Consider the following 19,015-nt stretch of genomic DNA (forward strand, 5'->3'; position numbering starts at 1 on the left):
GAAAGGAAAAATGTTTTCTCGGATAATATTTCACGGTGGTGGACGATGATGGAGGGAACGATTTGGCTTCGTGCCCGTCGAATCGACTTTACGATCGTAATTAGTGATTCCTCTACGTACGATATTCATTGTACGACACATTTTCCTTTTTTTTTTCATTTACCAGATAAAAAGAAAATATTAAATTTAACAGGATTAAAATGTTAACAGGGTAAATGAAATTGCGATAATGACAATAATATATCGTAGAAACTGTTAAAAAATTATCAATTGGTTGTTATTTATATTTTATGAAGTCGAGCATGAATTATAATTGGAATTGATGAGAGATAAAGCAATTTATTGTACGATACGTACGTGATCTCATTCTGTGGACTAATTGAAATATTTTCCAGTGACGATTACGTGTCAGATCATGATCTATTTCGTTGATCTCTGGCTGCAATCTGATATATTCTACTTGCCCAACCAACACTGAATTTATTCCACTTGTTCGATTCTAATTTTATTTCCAATTTCATAGATCCAATTAATTCTCGACGACGAGTTATATACCGTGCAAAACAAACCTTGTTTCTTTCCCTCCAGAACACGACGAAAACTCACGGCTAAAGTCAAGAGATGAAGAAAAAAAAAAAAAAAAAAGGAAGCCGCCGAAAAAGGCGAAAAATAGAGAAACACTCGATATTTTCCCGATAACAAAGAAAAGTTTCCCTTAATTGTTTCAATAATAAATAAACTATATTAAATCAACCTTCGCCCTCTTCTCGCAACTCTTTTAATTAAATTACCTCGTCTGTTAATAAATTTACCCCCCTCCACTTCTCTCTCTCTTCTTTCCTCATTAATATCCCCGATTAATTTGTTTTGACGGGAGAGCTCGCTGCAACAAACAGCAATCTTAGAAGATGAGTGGGTGTCCCCCCATCGCGAAAAAGAGATAACCTCGTTCGCCGATCGATGAGTTTCCACGCTTCAGAAAAGTCTTTCAACCCCCTCCTCCCTCTCTCTCTCTCTCTCTCTCTCTCTCTCTCTCTCTCTCTCTTTTTCTTTCTGTCTGTCGTTCATCCACGGTGAACCAGAAGCTCGTTGGTTGGCTGCGACACTTTTCGTGTTCTCACGGAGCCGATAAATCTCTTTCTCTCACCCTCGTGAAAACGAGAGTTCCTCCTCGTGGAATTGGGGGGGAGCGACCAATGAAAGCCGCGAACGTACGCTCCTCTTCTTTCTTTCTTTCTTTCCACACTCTTCCCTTTGTTCGATCAGGTTTGTTTCGTTTCTGTACCGCTCGTGTATACTCGAAGGGATGGTTTCAGGGGTGGTTTCACAGGGATGGATTGTCGAAGATTGATTCGAAAAGGGGGAGTTTGATCATTTTCGTTCATCGGTATATATTTGGTATATTTTAACGATAATTGAGTTGAATTATCTTTCTTTCTTTCTTTCTTTTTTTTTATCTATTGAAAGAAAGGAACCATCCGATCGTCTTTCTCGATTGAGGATGAACGATTTTCTTTTTTGGAATGGAAACTGTAAAGTTGGAAGAGTTGTTAGAAAAAATCGGGATAGAGTAACAGGAAAACGATTACACGGGATTCGAGGACGGGCCGAAAGTTTGAAAATCATTCGGATTCCGTTCGAAAATTTTCGAGACGGTCAAAAGCCGCGAAAGTTGGGGCTAACGCATTCAAAGCTTTCAAGATTTGCACCACTCCCGAGACTTTCCAGCTTTCCGTGCCCATCACGGTTCGGATAACATTCGAAATAATTTTAAACTTCACGTCTGCCCCGATCTGGACCAAAGTTTCCGCCAAACTTGTCACCCCCCTCTTAGAAACGTGTCCACGGGATAAAACTCCATTCCAAAGAAGGGAGAGGGGGAGGGAGGGGAAAATGTTTTCGACTGTGAGAAACCTGAATCCCTCCTCCGTTTACGCCTCGATTCCGTTATACTTCACAGTGGTTAAACGCCACTCTATCCAAAACTCCTCTTCGAAAAATTAATAAAACAATGTCGTTTGTGAATTTTTTAAACGTAAAACTCACTTGGTAAAAATTTAGAAACGATTTATACGAATTATATTTATTATATTGGCCGAGATGAATAGGTTTGAAAAATTAAAAGTAAGATAGAAAGATAGAAGAGTTCATAAATAATACATCTGTCTGCGGTGTTTTCCGTCAGAATTTCTACAGTCCACTTCGAACTTCTCTTGACAATGAATTCATAAGAAGAAGTAATTCCATTTTTTTTTTAATCCACTCTTCGACCAAATACGTTTATTTAACCATTATCAAAATAGCTTTCAATCCATCACTCACGTTTTCAAAATATCTTCAAATTAATTGCCAATTTTCTCTCTCTTTCTCTCTCTCTCTCTCCCTTTTTATTTCGTTCCAATTTTCTAAAAATATTAATTCTTCCATCATTTCCTTCGCTTCTAAAAAAAAAAAAAAAAAAAAAAAAAACCACAATCCAATAAATTTCCAACAATACCGTATTTCCCGAAATAAACCGTGGGATCACGAGCGATTTTACCGCTCGATAGAACGGCGGATTTTTGTCGAGCGGAAGCGACGCATCCGTGGAAAACTTCCGACATTCGTAAGTAACGGGTAACGAGTGACAACTCGAACCGATCGGCCCTTCCTCCTCCTTCTCTCTTCTTCTGCTGGATGGGGGAGAGGGGAGGAGCAAGAAGAGATAAAGAAAAAGTTTGGAAACAGGAAGGAAAAATCCCATTCGTCTCGGGAGTACCGAGAGTACGGAAAAATTCCGGAGATTCTAATAAAACTTTCACGGGTGCTCGAACCAGGCGAATGGAGTCCTGTCCCCCTCCCATAGTTAAATTCGAGATTATCAGCGATAGATAGAACAGGAATGAAATGGAATGAAACAGCGTTCGAGTATAGCGCGAGTGGATTCACGTCTCGGGGTTTACGGGATGCCATCTTAGGGACGTCGAGGCTCGAATTAATTACCGTTGGTTCGATTAATCAACGTCGCTTCAACGGGTGCGTTTGAATCCTGCCCTCCGATATTCTCGAACGACGATGACATCATTGAAGAGTATACGATGAATTCTCGGATGGAATTTTAGAAATGTTCTGGATTCTTCTTTTTTAGAATTTCTCCTCCTCCTTTCGACGATTGACGAGAGAATTGTTATTCGAATTTGCTAGAATTCTCACGAGGTTTTATCCAACAACATTGGTAATAATATTACCATTGAATAAAAAGTTGGAACTGTTGTTAAGCCAGATGGAGAGGAGCGATAAGTGATAAATTTATCTGATCGATTCGAAGATTAAAATCCCCGCGTGCAATACAAACCATGCCAATAAATGATCCTCCTTCAAAAAAAAAAAAAATTCGAAACGAAATCTTTTCACTCGAGGAACAGCATCGACGAGACACGCGTAACCCTTCTAAATTGAAATTGCCATACGAAAGCCGGGATACAAGTTGACCAATATCTACTGAAAAAAAGAAAGAAAATATATTCGTTTCGAGAATTAGGTACACGTCGAAAACAAAAGAGGAAAAGGAAAAAAAAAAGAAAAGAAGGAAAAGAGAAGAAAAGTGGAGAAGGGAGGGGGAGAAAAGCGCGAAAAGGGATAAGAGAGAGGCAATTGCGAGTAACGGGAGGAATTACGAGCGATTCGAAAAGCTTGTATACAAACAAGCGGAACGAGCTTTTCGAAGCTTACACGGGCCGCGGCCGATAACGATATCGCCTCGCCAATTCGCGACGGTGGACCAGCACAGTGGGCCGGTACACGCCGATTTACACACCGTCGCTCGCGCAGTTGTAAATTCGTTAATTAACTAAGGTAATTGCGCCTGTAGCCGAGGTAATGCATTCGCCCAGGAAGCCATGAATGGGCTCGAACACGCGTCACACGGCCGCCGAGAGTTCAATTTGAATATAAGTAGCCTGCTTCGTGAGGTTTCGACGTGACGAGTTACGAGTTTTTGAAGGAAACAGTTTTTCGAGAGGGAAGCAAGGTGGTAGTGAAGGATGAATAACAAGGGTTTGTCGATCGAGAAAATTATGGATATAATCAATCGTGAAATTGTAAACTTGATAAATTTGATAAATTTTATATTTACACTTTGAGGTATTATTAAAAGATTATTCATTCGGATGGAAAAGATATATCCGTACTTTTTTCTTTTTAAAAGAAATAAATCCGTTTGTAAATATATTGTAATCAAAATAAAATCCTGATTACCATAAACGATACAAATATTTCACAATTTCACGATCGTAAAGAAGATTCATTTGCAATGCAAATAATTATATATATATGTATACACATCACGATAAAATAACTTTTCCAATAAACAAATAAACGAAACATTATAAAAATCAATAATCCCTCCGAATGGCCTTGAATCTTTCGCAACCACTATTCGTCTAATTACCCCCTCCCATCCTCCTAAAAAAAAAAAATAAATAAATAAATAAATACACGAACGAACGATAAGACAGAGATTATACAGAAGTAAAAGAGTTTTTCGAGCTTAAGGGGGGAGGAGGGTTCTAATTGCTTCTACTTTAGTCCTCAAAAGAACGGAAAATTCCATCCCCCCGTTAAAGGGAGAATTAAATAGAATTCACGTTCCCTGGCCAAAGCGTGGCGCGCTCTTTTCCACTTATCAACCGACTCTCTCTCTCTCTCCCTCTCGTCCGACTAAACACGAAAACAGTGGAGAAAAAGGTGGTACAACTGTCGAACGAATCAACGTGGCCAACGTTCCAACGCGAATTAAATTACTCCACTTCAAGGGATCCCCCTCCCCCTCTACCCGCCATTTCGAGTCCAATTAAACGCGAAAACTTGGGCGAGGGGTGAGACAGATGTCTCTAACTAAATTCCACTTTTCTTTCCTTTCAAAAGGAGAAAACTCGCACGATCCTCCCCCTCCATTCACTTTCCATTCCGCCGGTCCTTCCCTCCCCCCTCCATCCCCCTCATTTTCTCGATCGAAAGAGGAGGGAGGCCAAGGAGACCGCGTGGGCCATAAAAGAAAATTTACAACGGCGGCGTTAGAGGTTGGAGGAGGGGTGGAAATATCGATCGAGGGGGAGGGTGGTGGCGAGGCCGAAACGGTGGGTCGTGAATTATTAATTAATAGAGGGACGCCAAGAAACGCGGAGGAAGTTTCAGAAGGAGGAAGAGGAGGAGGAGGAAGGAAGGAAGGAAGAACAGGATGGGAATCGGTTTTTCGTCCCAACTTCTCGATGAAAAATAAACTCGCAGGGGCGATTAATCCTCGGATTGATCGAGCCAAACTACTACCTCTTCCAACCTTTCCAAGCCCCTATATTGAATTCCTCGGCCTCGAATTTCCGGCCCCCAACTTTTATATAACCTCGAAATGGCGGTGGATCACGGAACGAAACGAAAATCGCCCGTTCCGGGGAGCCTCGTCTCGTTTCAGATTCGTTAGGGTGTGTGTTCGAAAGCGTTTAGCCGCCGATTGTTGCATCGGGGTTAATGGGCGGTTTAGGAAATAGAGGTTGAAAAACGATTTTTGTTGCTTCGTGGTTGATACTGGCGAGTACTCTCTCTCTTTATATATATATAACTTTAAATTAAATAGACGAGATATATGCAAACGTATTCCGATAGAGATACGATATAAACATCAATGAATTGCATCGATTATATACCTTAAATCTACCTTGAATAAATGGTAAAATTTCCTAATTATCTTCACCATATCGAACAATATCAAGCAATTGTTTCTTTCAACAATCTGAATCAATGATCTATCTCTTCAAGCATCGTCAAAATTTCACCTGATTTATCAGCTTCCTCTCAAACCCCCTCCGTCATTAACTCTTCCAATTCCTTCCTAACACGTTAACAACTTCGTTAACACGTTTTCGAGAGAAAAAAGGAAAAAAGGAAAAAAATATCCAGCGACGGAAAATTATAAAACTCGTCCCCCATCCGTACGGATTTTCGGTTTCGGAAATCCGTACCGCGCCATATTTGCCCTCTCGAGCTGTGTGGTAATGCATGCGCGCAATCCAACCGGCTGCTGGATGAACTGGAGACCAGAGAAAGAGAGACAGAGAGAGAGAGAGAGAAAGTTGGTTTTCCGGAAACGTACTCTATGCATACATGCATGTTCAACACCTGCGAACCACGGTCCAGGCCCGGCCAGGATGTTAAATTACGGCATTTAAATAATTTCATTTAATCTTTGCGCCGCGGCACCGGCGCACGTCCCTCCGCCACGTTCTTCTCGATTCTCGCCCTCCCCCATGCTTCGACGCCCGAAATATTTTCCCCGTGTAATTTCGCGGGGACCGGCGAGATGAGCGCGCGGCAAACTGGCGACGCGCCTTTTCCACACTCGTTCTCGTTACGTCCTGTTTCGTTCCAAGGGGAGGGGAGGGGATCAGAGATGAAACGATGAAACGATTTCAACACCGGGAAACCGTTGGCCACCTTCTCACCAAAGCCATCGTCTTCCTTCTCCTCGCCTCTTCTCTCGTGATTTTTCGGAAATTTCGAGAGGGATGACATTTTCGTTTTTCTTTTTTCGCTTTCTCGGTCGAAGGCTTTTCTTTCTTCGCGAGTTTCTTCGATCGAGTTTAAGTTAATTATAATCGGGGCGATTACAGGAAATTTTCAAAGATCGATCGATTAATCTTTTTAGTCTCGATCGCTTTGACGATTTTTCGGTTATTATTATTATTTTTTTGGGAATTGGAGGTGGAAAATTTTCAAGAATTCGGGGATGATGATTAAATCTTTGTTGATATCATCAAGGTTTCGAGTGAATAAAATTGAAATAATTGGAGAAAAATAATAAAGATTCTCACTTCAATCAATCAACCCCGTATTATTATTATTATTCATGGACCAAGTTGCAAAACTAGGGATGTTAATTAAAATTTCCTTGCTGGCCAAAAACAAACTACCCATTTCCTCGAAGTCAACAACAAACGGATCGAGAAAATCGCATCTATGCAAAAATTTCATTTTCTCGATACACGGATCATCTTTTAATCTTCCCCTTTCCATAATCTTTCATCCATTTCACGATAGCTCGAAAAAATAGCGAGCATTTTAAAAAAATCCAAGCTTTGTTCCAAGTTTCCTCTTCGAGAATTGTGATTGTGTTTTAAGTCAACGTTGATCCTATTCGCTAACCGTAAGATAAAGATGGAAATGGACCGGCCATTTACATGTTTATTTCCTTCTTTTCTTTCTTTCTTCATCCAACATCTTCTTTTGCAAAGAGTACACTGCCTTCTCGCTTCCTCCTCCTCGTGAAAATTAATGAATTTGCCATGGAAGTAGAAAAAAAAAGAAAAAAAAAAAAAGAAACGATAAAGCAGAATTTCAGCGAACATTTATTATTTAAAGATCGAGCTATCTTACGATCAAGCAAATACGATTCACACGAAATTTCTTTCATAAGCTTCTGAATAATTTTTCTTAATAATGGAAGAATTAATAAAAATTACCAATCGATATCGAACGAAGGGAGCGTCTCGACTTTTATGCGAATACTCGTAGAATAACGCAGAGAATCGAGAAATACCTGGGCCAAACGTTCGTAATAAACCAAATACTCGAAAAATCTGTTTTCTTTTTTTTTTTTTTTCCATTTTCCTTGTTTCTTGGAAAAGGATTTATGACGCGGTCGTATGTGTCATCCCCCATGGAAGAGAAAATCCCTGTGACACGTGTACGTTCACGTCATTCGCACCGACCGTGTCGAAAGAATTTTTTTCTAAATTTCAAAACCGATATTTTCCGACGATGGAACGTGTATAAACTTTCAATTTCAATACAAAGTCGCTACTTCGATCGCAGATCGATGAAAAAAAAAAAAGAAAAAAAGAAAAAAATCATCGAGATACGATTATTCATTCGCTCGTAAAGAGAATCGTTTCAAGCTTATTAGATGTTTCGCCTTATGGATGCAAGAGTTTTATATTTCGTTTGATAAAATATAAAATTTAACGAACGGCAAGCATAGGAGGAATGTTTTATGGAGAGGGAGGGGGGTGAAACGTGCGTGCACTGCAAACAGGTACGAAAGTAAAGCGTGTTCTTCGGGATCGCGTAAGGAAATTCAGCAATTTCGCGTTATTTTCTTCGAGATCCTTGAATATAACTTTGAATATAAATATTCGCGTCTTCTTACTTTTTTTCTTTTTCTTCCAATGATCTATATATTTATTCTGCGATAAATCTCTAAGTATATTTTTGACGAAACACTTGATATCACCATCTTCCAATATTACCTCCCTAGAATTATAAATATTTTTATAACAAGGAATCGTGATGGAAAAAACTCATCAGTATTCTTCTACTTTGTATTTTTTATAACTTCGAATTTTCACGAAAAAAGAAATTCTTTAAAACGTTCTCTTCTTGCAAATTCCAAAAAATATTTTGGAAAAGATAAAAAAAACTCATCCATCAAATTCGTATCTGCTGAATTTTCGTGGATATTATTATTTCGTTCATCGGCGTGTTTTTAATTTCATTCTGCGAAAATAATATTCTGGACAGAGAATGGGAATCGAATTAGAAATTGCGTCCCGTTCAGATTCTCGAGATCATTCGGGAGCGGTCGCCTTATTTCATACGTACCGGCTACGAATAATATTCCCCGGCTGTTCGAATATTCATTCCCTTCTATTTTATTCACGGACACGTCCTACTTTCGTGTTTTTCTCTTTTTCTCTTTTTCTTTTTTTTTTTTTTTTCGAAACTTTTGTTGCATCTCGCCGTCGAAAAAATATTATACCAAGACAAGAGACGTTCCTCCCTCCTCCCTTTCATTTTTCAACAGGTGAAAGCGATTGAAAAAATCCAATTCGCAAATACTCGTCGATATTGCTCTCGTGAAAGAGAGAGATTATTGGTAATATAAAAAGAATTGGGTAGAAAATTTAATAATAATTAAATCTACAATTTCAACAACGATTTTCTAAATTTCTCTTTTATCAATGAAATAAATCAAATCGTAGTAATAATATCTGAATACCTGTCGCGATATCACGGTTACTTTACTTTACGTCCAACTATAATCCCTGGATTGGGCTTGCTTGGTTCAGCTGTGGAGAGACCGCGTTAAAGACACAGCGATAAATTCAATTATTTATCCACGGAACATTGGTGAAACTAGGCGGAATTGTGGTCAGTTCTCGGTTCGTTTGTTGAATTAGAGACATTCTTGACATTCTGTCCTGAAACGATGTTTGGATGCGCGATTTCAGTATAAAATTTTATCTAGATAATTTACGTTTGTGGCGTTCAACAATAATCTGATTTCTGAAGAATGTTTATATTATTATTCACATAAATGAATAATTACGTATATACGATTAGAAATGGAGATAATTTATTCTTCCAATGTATAAATATATATAGTTGCCCACGAAAGAATTGTTTGAATTTTGAAATATTTGAATTTTGAATTTTGAATTTTGAAATATTTCCTAATCTGGAAGAAGAAAAAGAAAAAATTATCGTGGTGCGCTTAATTATAAAGTTTTAGAAATTAAGAAATAGATCTAAAAACAGGAAATTCCGTGCTCCCCCATTTCTGGCTTGTGACGAGACGAAAGGTCTAATGTCATACGGATGGAATCCGCGACATTAAATATTCATAACGCCGCGATCACGAGAGTGAAGAGAATAGACGTTGTTCCACAACCGCTATCAAATGTCATAGAAATGTTAACGTCGAAAGGAAAATTTTTACTCTTCCCACTCCTGTGGAATACGCATTATAGCCGTACATTTATACTCCTGGCATTCCGCGGTCCCCATTATTTTCACTATGAAAATTCCCAACAAATTTCAAGCCACGTTATCTTTCGTATTAACACTCGCGTATTACATATAATTGAAATAAATATCGAATATTTGTATCTATTTGTACGCGGGAAATCGTGTATTAAAATATTTTCATTTTGTAAAAAATATATCTATTTTAATAAATTCTTAAAACTTAACGTAAAATAAATAAAATTCTTTGGAATTAAAATATCTTCCATCTCGTCTCGATTTTTATATTTTCATATAAAATATTCACGGTATTTTAAAATCTCAAAATTTCCTTTTATTTATCCAAATACGAGTTCGAACTTTTTTCATCGATCAAAAAAATTCGATTTTCGATTCGATGCCAAGTATTCTAAGTATTCTCTCTTCTGGTAGAAGAAACAGGAAAGAGATACGATTAAAATCCATTAATCTTCAGCGAGATGGCGGCACTATGGAGTCGCAGCTCGGTCAATCTTGACCCCTAAATCGGGCCAACGCGCATTTATATTTGTTTCGTCGAATAACAGTGGCGTGATTGTTGCCTTTTATTCGAATTTTTATGAAATAAACCTGGTTCCAGCATTGAATAAGAGGTCCGCTTAATAAATTTCAAAAGAACCCTTTACAGCCTTAATATTCACTGTTCGTCGCTTTGGAATATCTCGAAAGGATAAAAAAATAAAGAAATATTCATATTCGATGAATAAGGGTAGTGACACGAGAGCCAAACGATGCCATTGTGATGAGAGAATTCTTTTGCTCCAGAAACTTCTTATTATATGTGATAAGAATTGAATATTGTTCGTTTCTTATATATAAATTGTACCAAATACGATTCCGCTTTACTGTAAAAAAAATAAAACTTAAAATATAAAATAAAACCATTTGTTATTATTCTGTCGATAGATTTTCAAGTTTACGAAACATTGTTATTTCCCAAATTCAAAAATTTATCGACAGTAATCGTAATTCGAATGATATTGCAAATTTTTTCCCATAAATATCAATCACTTGTACGTTTGATTGAAAAGATTACTGAGAAAATGTCAATCGAATATTTTACACGTATTTTCAATACAAAATAATTATTCGTAAAATCATTTAGTTTCACATTTTAAAATTTTTCGAATAAATACATAGTGCGTTCTTTTTACTTTCTTTCTTTCTTTCTTTCATATAGGAAGGAAAGAAAGTATCGAAGAAGAAAGTATCTAATTGTCGCGTTGAATCTCGACATTTTCCACCCGGTAAAAAACGAAATGAAATCGTCCAACAGGGAACGTATGATGCGTCCTGGTGAATTACCACACGACAATATTGGAAAAGGTAAAATTACGAGGCATTACGATGTTATTTATGTGCAATTATTTTTAATTACTCCGCGATACTCGCCCATTGTTCGTTTGATTAAATGAAGGGAGTTTTATTTTTCTTTCTCTCTCCCCTTCTCTTCTTTTTATTCCGTCCTCCGGATATTTATCGTCGATTGTGATATTCATCATGATGGGAAATAGATAAATATTTTCCTTGAATATAATCGAGGAATTTGCGTTTCCATTCAACCATGAACTACTCTTTTCACCATAATTCTCTTTCAAAAATAATAATACAGAATCCTGAAACATTTAATCTTTGTCATTGCAAATTCGTATCAACACGTATCTTGTCCTTACTTACGAATTACAAAAGTCAAAGTTTAAAAATTACCTTCTTTAGTAGCACTAACGAGAAGATGGAATTTTAATCAACCAAAAAAAAAAAAAAAAAAAAAGAAAACGACAGTTAAACCAGAAGCAGGAAATTTACGTTTTATTCGTCCACGATACTCGACACGTAGGTACGATTGTTCCAACAAGATTCGTCAAGGTCAACTGTACACTCCACGTCAAGTGGCCAGGGGAGAATCCAATGAAAGGAATCCCGACCCCTTTGTGTCAGATTGCCTTCCCCAGTGCATTGTCGAACGCACGAGTCTGGGTCAAAGGGCAGCAGCTCTGTTGGCCTTGCACGACCCTCGCAGGGCGAAGCCAGGAGCAGAGATTCGAAACGACAGCGGATTCGGGCACAATGGGTGGGATGGATACCTTGTTTTCTCTCGGGGGACGTAGACGTAACAAACGAGGGGGGAATGTAGATTCGTTTTCTATTTTAACGCGGTATCTTCCTCGACCCTCGACCTCTCTCATCGGAATGAATGAATGAATGAATGAATGAATGCGAAGCAAACGAGGTGACTGATTTCGAATCTCTCGAAATCGTTATTTCGTGTATTTTCGCAATCGTAATTGTGAAATTTTGTTTCGTTTTGTATACGTGTATTTTAATTAGAAATAATTTCATCGAAATATATTCAAAGGGGGTGTACGTATTTATCAAAGCTTAAAATATATTTTAGTAAATATCGATATAAACGAGATATGGGGAATACATATTTTCATATCTTTGACACGACCTAACACTATTTAATTTACACGTTAATATTAAATAGTATTTCTTAGAAAAAATAAATTGAATCGTTAAACTTATTAGAAATCAATTTCACGAGAGGAAAAATATTATATAATAGTTTCTGTAAAAATTTTCTATTTTTTGAAGGAAAAAAAAAAAAATGAAGAAAATTCCAAGATACCATTTTTGAATCGTAATTGAACAAGTTCGCAAATTAAAAATTCTCTCTCGTGAAAACGACAAACAACAACTTTTTCACCTCGAAGTAGCACTCGTTCAAGTTATTTGCTCTGAAACAAGAACGTTCCTCGAGATAAACGTCCCTCGAAATCATCGGTGTCGTTCAACGAGAGATTCTTAATTAACTCCCTTGTACTCGTGGGATAAGCAAGATACACCCTCCTCGCTCTCGTTGTAACGAGTGTATCATTAAGTCTCTGGTGGATACGTCACGGTGTAAAAGGGAGAGCCGGCAGAAATTTCATTTTCACTTCGAAATAGTACTTGCACGGGAGTGGAAAAGTGCTCTTCAAGTGTTGTACGAGGCAAGGCGACGGTAACCAGTTGCGTACCGGCGAGGAAGAACACGAACGCGAACCACTTTGGGGGACGACTTAATCCCCTGGACGAGTTTTCCCTCGCATCGGGGATTTTTCATTCATCGTGAATATACTTTCGAAACTATCTTTTCCTTTTCTTCTGTCATAGAATATATACAGAATATTCCTTATTTAATTTAAAAATAATTCTATCCAACATTTATTTTAATCCCTTCGTGGATATTCAAAATCGTTATTCGATGGAAATTTGAAAAGATAAAATTTTGATTTATATTCACCTAACGAGGTATTAATCCAACAATCTTATTCAAAATATTCCTCGAAAACGGGTTTGAGAATTCGTCGAATATATTAAAACGTCACAATGCCTCGACTAATTTCAATAATTTGATTCCCATCAACACAGCCCAGCCACTTCTCCATCAATTCTTCGCCCGTCGTATTTGCCCGGTACAATATTGACTCTGCAACAAATTATACAACACCGCCCGCGTCTCCGTCTATCCACTGCGTTTCCTATCCAACGTTAGGAGGGGAGGAGCCTGGAGACGATATTTTTCCTCCGGTACCGGCCTCGAGACGAAATCAAGGATACGTCGTCGTCGTGGCGTATGGATAGACGAGGATACGATGTATATATATATATATATCTACGAAGGGTGAGTCCGTTATTGGTTGTAAAAACGGGTCGAAGCATCTGTACGCGATATGAGGCCTCGATGCACCCTAAAAATCCACTCCTGAGCCCCATCGACGACTGTAATAAGTCACACTGGCTCCCTGATCTTATATACCCGTGGCTGTTCGGTGAAATTCAACTACAGATGGAGGGATCAGGGACGTGGATTTTCCTTCTCTCCGTTGAGTTTTGCTTAGCTTCCTTTTTCATCCGTGGCGCGCCACTTTTAGAATCTTTTTTTTTTTTTGGAAATTTGAGCAACGTAGAAATATTAAGTAAAAAATGTTTCTAAATGTTCGAACCTGAAAATAAATTCGAGTGAAATTCCTTTAAAATTCCGATTTCCAAGATAAATTTTAAATACACAAATTTTCATCAAAATAATAATAAAGCAGATCGAGATACAAAATCTACGATATTCCAACACGAGAAGGGGTACTTAGAGATATAAATTGGAATTTTGTTCTTAAATCATTCCACATCATGTTTCCACGTATTCAGCTTCGAGCCTCTGAACAGTATACATCAGCACGAGACAGAAGATTCTTCGTGGAAAAAGTTCGCTCGATAGAAAAGAAATTCGAAAAATTTTCCCGAGAGAAAAATTCTTCTACACACGGATGGCGCCTCAAAGCCCCCTCCCCTTTATACGGCACTGTTTCTCTTGTGGCAGCTGGCTCGCATGGCGGAACAACACTAAACTCGAGCGATCGTATCGGGTGGCCGTTCTTATTTTTAATAAAAACTCCACGGTGTGGCGAGATTAAAAAATTCGTGCCGACGCCACGATGGCCTCGTAACTTAAAATTAAGAAAATTAGGCGACCTTCTCTCGCCCCCTCATCGCGGAAGGCGATCACGGTTTCCGATCCTTCCTAAATCCCGAAACTTGTTCGCTTCGAAGACGATAGGAATTGGATACAATGCGCTTCTCGATATTTTTCCAATCATAATTTTCTTTTTTTTTTCTTTTTTAAGGTAAATAATCAAACGATCTATTGAGGAGAAGAAGTTGAAGAATTTTGAATAAGGTAAAGTAGATATAAAATTCTATTTTATAGAAGAGAGAATTATTTATATATATATATATTTTTTATATATGTGATCATAATTATAGTTTATAATGAAAAATTGATATATTACATTCTTTTACTTTTGAATTTCTTTTAAATCTCAAACCAAAGAGAATTGAAGTTAAACAAATTTCCTCGATTAGAAAGAAATTGGAAAGAAATTAAGAATTGCCAATGATTATAAGTCGAGTATCGATAATATTGGAAAATACCTATGATTTGAAATTTACCCATTTGTCAGAGGGTTAAAATAATAAGATACAATGTTAATATCTTTTTTTGAAAGAAATAGATAATAGAGAAAAAAAGAAGGATTATAGAAAAGTCTCCAGCCACGATTTATCGTTATCGAAAATCTTCTTAATATGGTCCGAGCGTATCAGCTCGTCAGGGAACTTTTTCAATATTAGCCATACCGTAGACAACCGGAGAAAGAGCGATTTTTAACGCGGAATCTTTCCGATATCTCATTATTCCGTCGAGTTCTCGAAAGAACGGAACGTTGCCGAACGACGAACTTGACGCAATCGATTGTGAAATCCTCGAATATTAATGGAAATTAATTCGTCCCGATTAATTTCTCTTTCTGAGCAGGCCGGTATCGGTATCGATTCGCAATTACACACCCGATTACTTTATCCGGCAACACGGAAAATTGATGGAGAATTCCTTTCGAGATCAGTTCTTGCCAGAAATCAGCGAAAATAAAAATTATTCACAGGGAGGAAATTTAATTTAATTTAATTTTCTCGTTAAAAAATCATCTTACTTGTTTTTCTTTCTTTCTTTTTTCTTTTTTTTTTTTGTGTGTGTATCGAGAAGAATTCGATAAGAATCGCGTGTATAAATATTCGTCGAATCTGGATTCTTGATGCTTGGTGATTTCGCGAGTTGACACACTGAAAATCTTCCCCTGTTAGTTGAATTACCGAAGGATTTACGTGGATTAAGGACTTACCTGAAATTCCGTCGTAGGTCCACCATTCGTCCCAACTGGCCTCGGATTCTGTAAAGCAACGAAACAAACTATTATCGAAGTGTTTGGAACTCGATTACACGTTTCATTAACGCTTACGATCTGTTTATCAACGATAAATATCGAAATAAAAATATCGTGGGAAAGTAACAATTGCAAATACAATTATCCCTAATAATTTCCCCAATAAATATATATATATATGTTTTATTTTTATATATATATATATGTTATATTTTTTCGATTAAAATTATTTTCTTTTCTTAAGAAATTTGAGAATAAAAATTATCGTTTCTTTTTTCTTTCTCGATATCGAAATTAATTCGAAAGTAAAGATACGTGTAAACGTAGGTTTAACCGAGGTGTAAAAAGCGAAATATCTTTCTTGCGCCGCAGAAGTGAATTAACGCGTGGTATTTGCCAGTTTCTTAGAGGCCGCATATCTTTAGAAAGTTTGGATGGAAACTTTAAAGCGCTACGAGGAAGTAGCGAGGAACATCGATCAATCGAACTTCTTGGCATCGAGAAATGATCGATCAATCGATTGAGGCCCGGAATCGAAATTGAACGCGTTCAATGGAGTAATTGTAACTTTCGAAACGCGAAGAGAGCGAGGAAATATTTCTCTCGAAATATTCGATAATTCGCGAAACAGTAAGTACGTTTAATTTAAATAAAAAAAAAAACGATGGATCGATATTTATCCCTTCCTTTTACATTTAATTAGGAACAATGATTATGTAAAACTGTACATAATTATGCGATAGAATTGTACATAATTAACCTGTTAATTAAAAATAGTATTATAAGAATCACTGATTAATTATTATTATAATTATTCTAACTGAATAAAAACCAACGTCAAATCATTATACACTTTAAATAATTGTAAATACAAACAAATCTGAAATAATTTGACTAATTTGCACCAATATTGTATTTTTTACAAAATAAAATAAACAGAATCCTTTTAAAAATACTTCGGTTTTTATTTTTAATTAGCCCATTAATAACTCACGAAATCATCGCCTTTTTCAAAAAAAAAAAAAAATGGAGCCTAGCACATTCCTAGCACTCCTTCTCTTCTAAAAAAGAAAAAAGAAAAAAAAGAAGAGGAGAAAAAGGAAGGGATAAAAATTCCAGGGAAATCTGGAAACGCGATGAGATATCGGATCGGAAACGGTAATCGTTAAATCGCTTAAAATTCAGCGAGCGAGAGTGTCTCGTCTCGGAGCACTCAACGTCCTCATAATTGAATTCTCATTCCACGAGGAACACTTTATCTTCCGCATTACCGCGTCCCTTTCCATATTCATTACTTTTTCCGCCTCGAAACAGCCGGCCGGCACCGAGAGACCACTCGTCCTTTTTATTTTTTCCTCCCCTCCCTTTTTTTCCCTATATGCAAATCATCCCGCGTTCCATCCGTGGCGAACGTTTTAATGCCCTGAACGTATCGAACAGTTCGAGATTCCAGCTCGAACAATTATTGCTTCGAACCTAGCTTTCTGTGGTCGGCCCTCGTCCACGTGTGAAATACGGCAAACCTTTTTCCATCTCTGTTTAACCCGCGTATATAGCAAGAGTCAAACAGTATAGAAAAAGAGTCGAGTATACAGTGGAGAATTATTTATTAAATTCCTCTTCCTAATCGAAATAATATACTATTTATTTTTTCAATATCTTTTTTTCAATTAATTTCCTACATTAAGAAAAATGTATTAACAATGATTTGAAAATCGGATCAAGATCTCAACAGATCCGAGGATGTAGAATGAAGAAATGAAATTTCTAAAGGCAAACAAAATTTGTAGATATATCTTTCGAGTTGTAAACTCGAAATTGAAATAATTATTGGATAAATGAAAGAAGGATAGAACGAGACGATTCGTCCAGCCTTTTCCACTTATTTCGAACATATATATATATATATATATATATATATATATATATATATATATACATACACGCATACTCTTTCGCTCTAGGTTTACGGTGTAACCACGATAGGTAGTCCGGACCGAGGGTCTGACCAAAGCGCGGCCCATTCCACTTCAGGTGACCCATATTCGATTATCTGGATGCATGCCATCCAAACCCCCGCGTTGTGCAAACTAATTGCCTCAAATTGGAAAACTTTCTCGGCCTCCCCTGATCCCCACACTCTTCTCCTCCTACCCCCATTGTCAATCCCAAACGCTTATCCCATGTCCTGCGCTCGCCACGATCATCGTTCAGAATTCGCCATTCTCATTTCTTTGTTTCTCCGTCCAGGGATATTAAATTGTTTTCCGATTAATGTTTACCTTGTTACTTCCGAGGAGGAATTTCGAACGATTGATCGATAGACACTGGAAAGCAATATTATAAATCATCAGATTTGAAGATAGAGATGGATGATGCAAATGATTGAATACTGCGAATAGTTTACTCTCTGTTTCATTTTCAAAGAAGTGAAAAATTTTCCACGCGAAATGAATTCCAAAAACGAAAATATTTTCGTCCATTTCGGTAAGAAATTTACATTTTTATTTTTCCAAGAGGCTTTTGCTTTTGGAAAAAAGTAAAAGTGTTCTCCAACGATCGAAGGGTCGAAAATAAGGAGAAAATAGTTATTTAATTGTATTGTTATTTAATTAGGTAGATTTACCATCGCGTTAAACATCGAACGAGAATCGCGTTTCACGATGGAAGAAGGAAAGGCTCGTCGATGAACATTTCCGGCCAATGCGCGGATGGTTGACGCGTGCACGTCGAGAGCACGCGAGGGAAAGGAACGAGATATAAAGAATGAAGAGGAATAAAAGGAATGGAAGAAGTCAAACGAGGGAACAGTGATTTTCTGTTTCTCTTTAATTTCACCCTTTTTACTTGTATTTTTACGAAACCCATTTTCTCGTTTCTCGTAGTCCAAGTCTCGAAAGTATTTCCTTTTTTTTTTTTTTTTTTTTTACACGCGCGCACGAAGAATGTTTTCATTTACCTTTATTTTTTTTATTGTTTTTTATCGCATTGTTAAAGTGAATTCTTGGACGTTCAATTTTTTCGTGATTTTATTTTCACCCGAGAAACAAGTTTAATTTCAGGTGGAATTAATTTTTTCTTCACTAATATGTGTAAGTATTGCAAAAAAGCTTAATCCATGCGATATTGCAATGTGAAACAATACTTTGAAGAATTCGAAATATATATATATATGTATGAATTTCAACAATTTCTAAGATCGATTATTATCAATTTAAATTCTGCAAAAATCAGAGCGATCTATTTTTAACTACAATTTTATGATTACAAATTAAATAAAAATTCGAAATATCCATTTTTATAGGATTTATTTCGATATAGTAGTGCTATATTGAATAAAGAGAAATAATCTCACGATATTTTGAAAAAGCTAGAATAATACTAGTAATTCAATATAATAGTTGAAAGTAAATTCAATATTTTCAAAAAAAAAAAAAAAAAAA

At 36.9% G+C, this 19,015-nt stretch overlaps 1 protein-coding gene across 5 annotated transcripts in view; it reads right to left on the reverse strand.

The window, feature by feature from the left end:
• Positions 1-19,015, reverse strand: part of LOC122711622 (carbonic anhydrase-related protein 10) — a 185,069-nt gene that overhangs the window by 72,151 nt on the left and 93,903 nt on the right. For all 5 annotated transcript variants that reach the window (XM_043930596.1, XM_043930599.1, XM_043930598.1 and 2 more), the window contains exon 2: positions 15,531-15,578. In XM_043930596.1, coding sequence (XP_043786531.1) covers positions 15,531-15,578 — 48 coding nt within the window. The remainder of the gene's footprint in view (positions 1-15,530; positions 15,579-19,015) is intronic.

The sequence above is a fragment of the Apis laboriosa genome, unplaced genomic scaffold (assembly GCF_014066325.1).
Source record: "Apis laboriosa isolate Shangri-la unplaced genomic scaffold, ASM1406632v1 scaffold177_cov149, whole genome shotgun sequence".
Taxonomy (NCBI): domain Eukaryota; kingdom Metazoa; phylum Arthropoda; class Insecta; order Hymenoptera; family Apidae; genus Apis; species Apis laboriosa.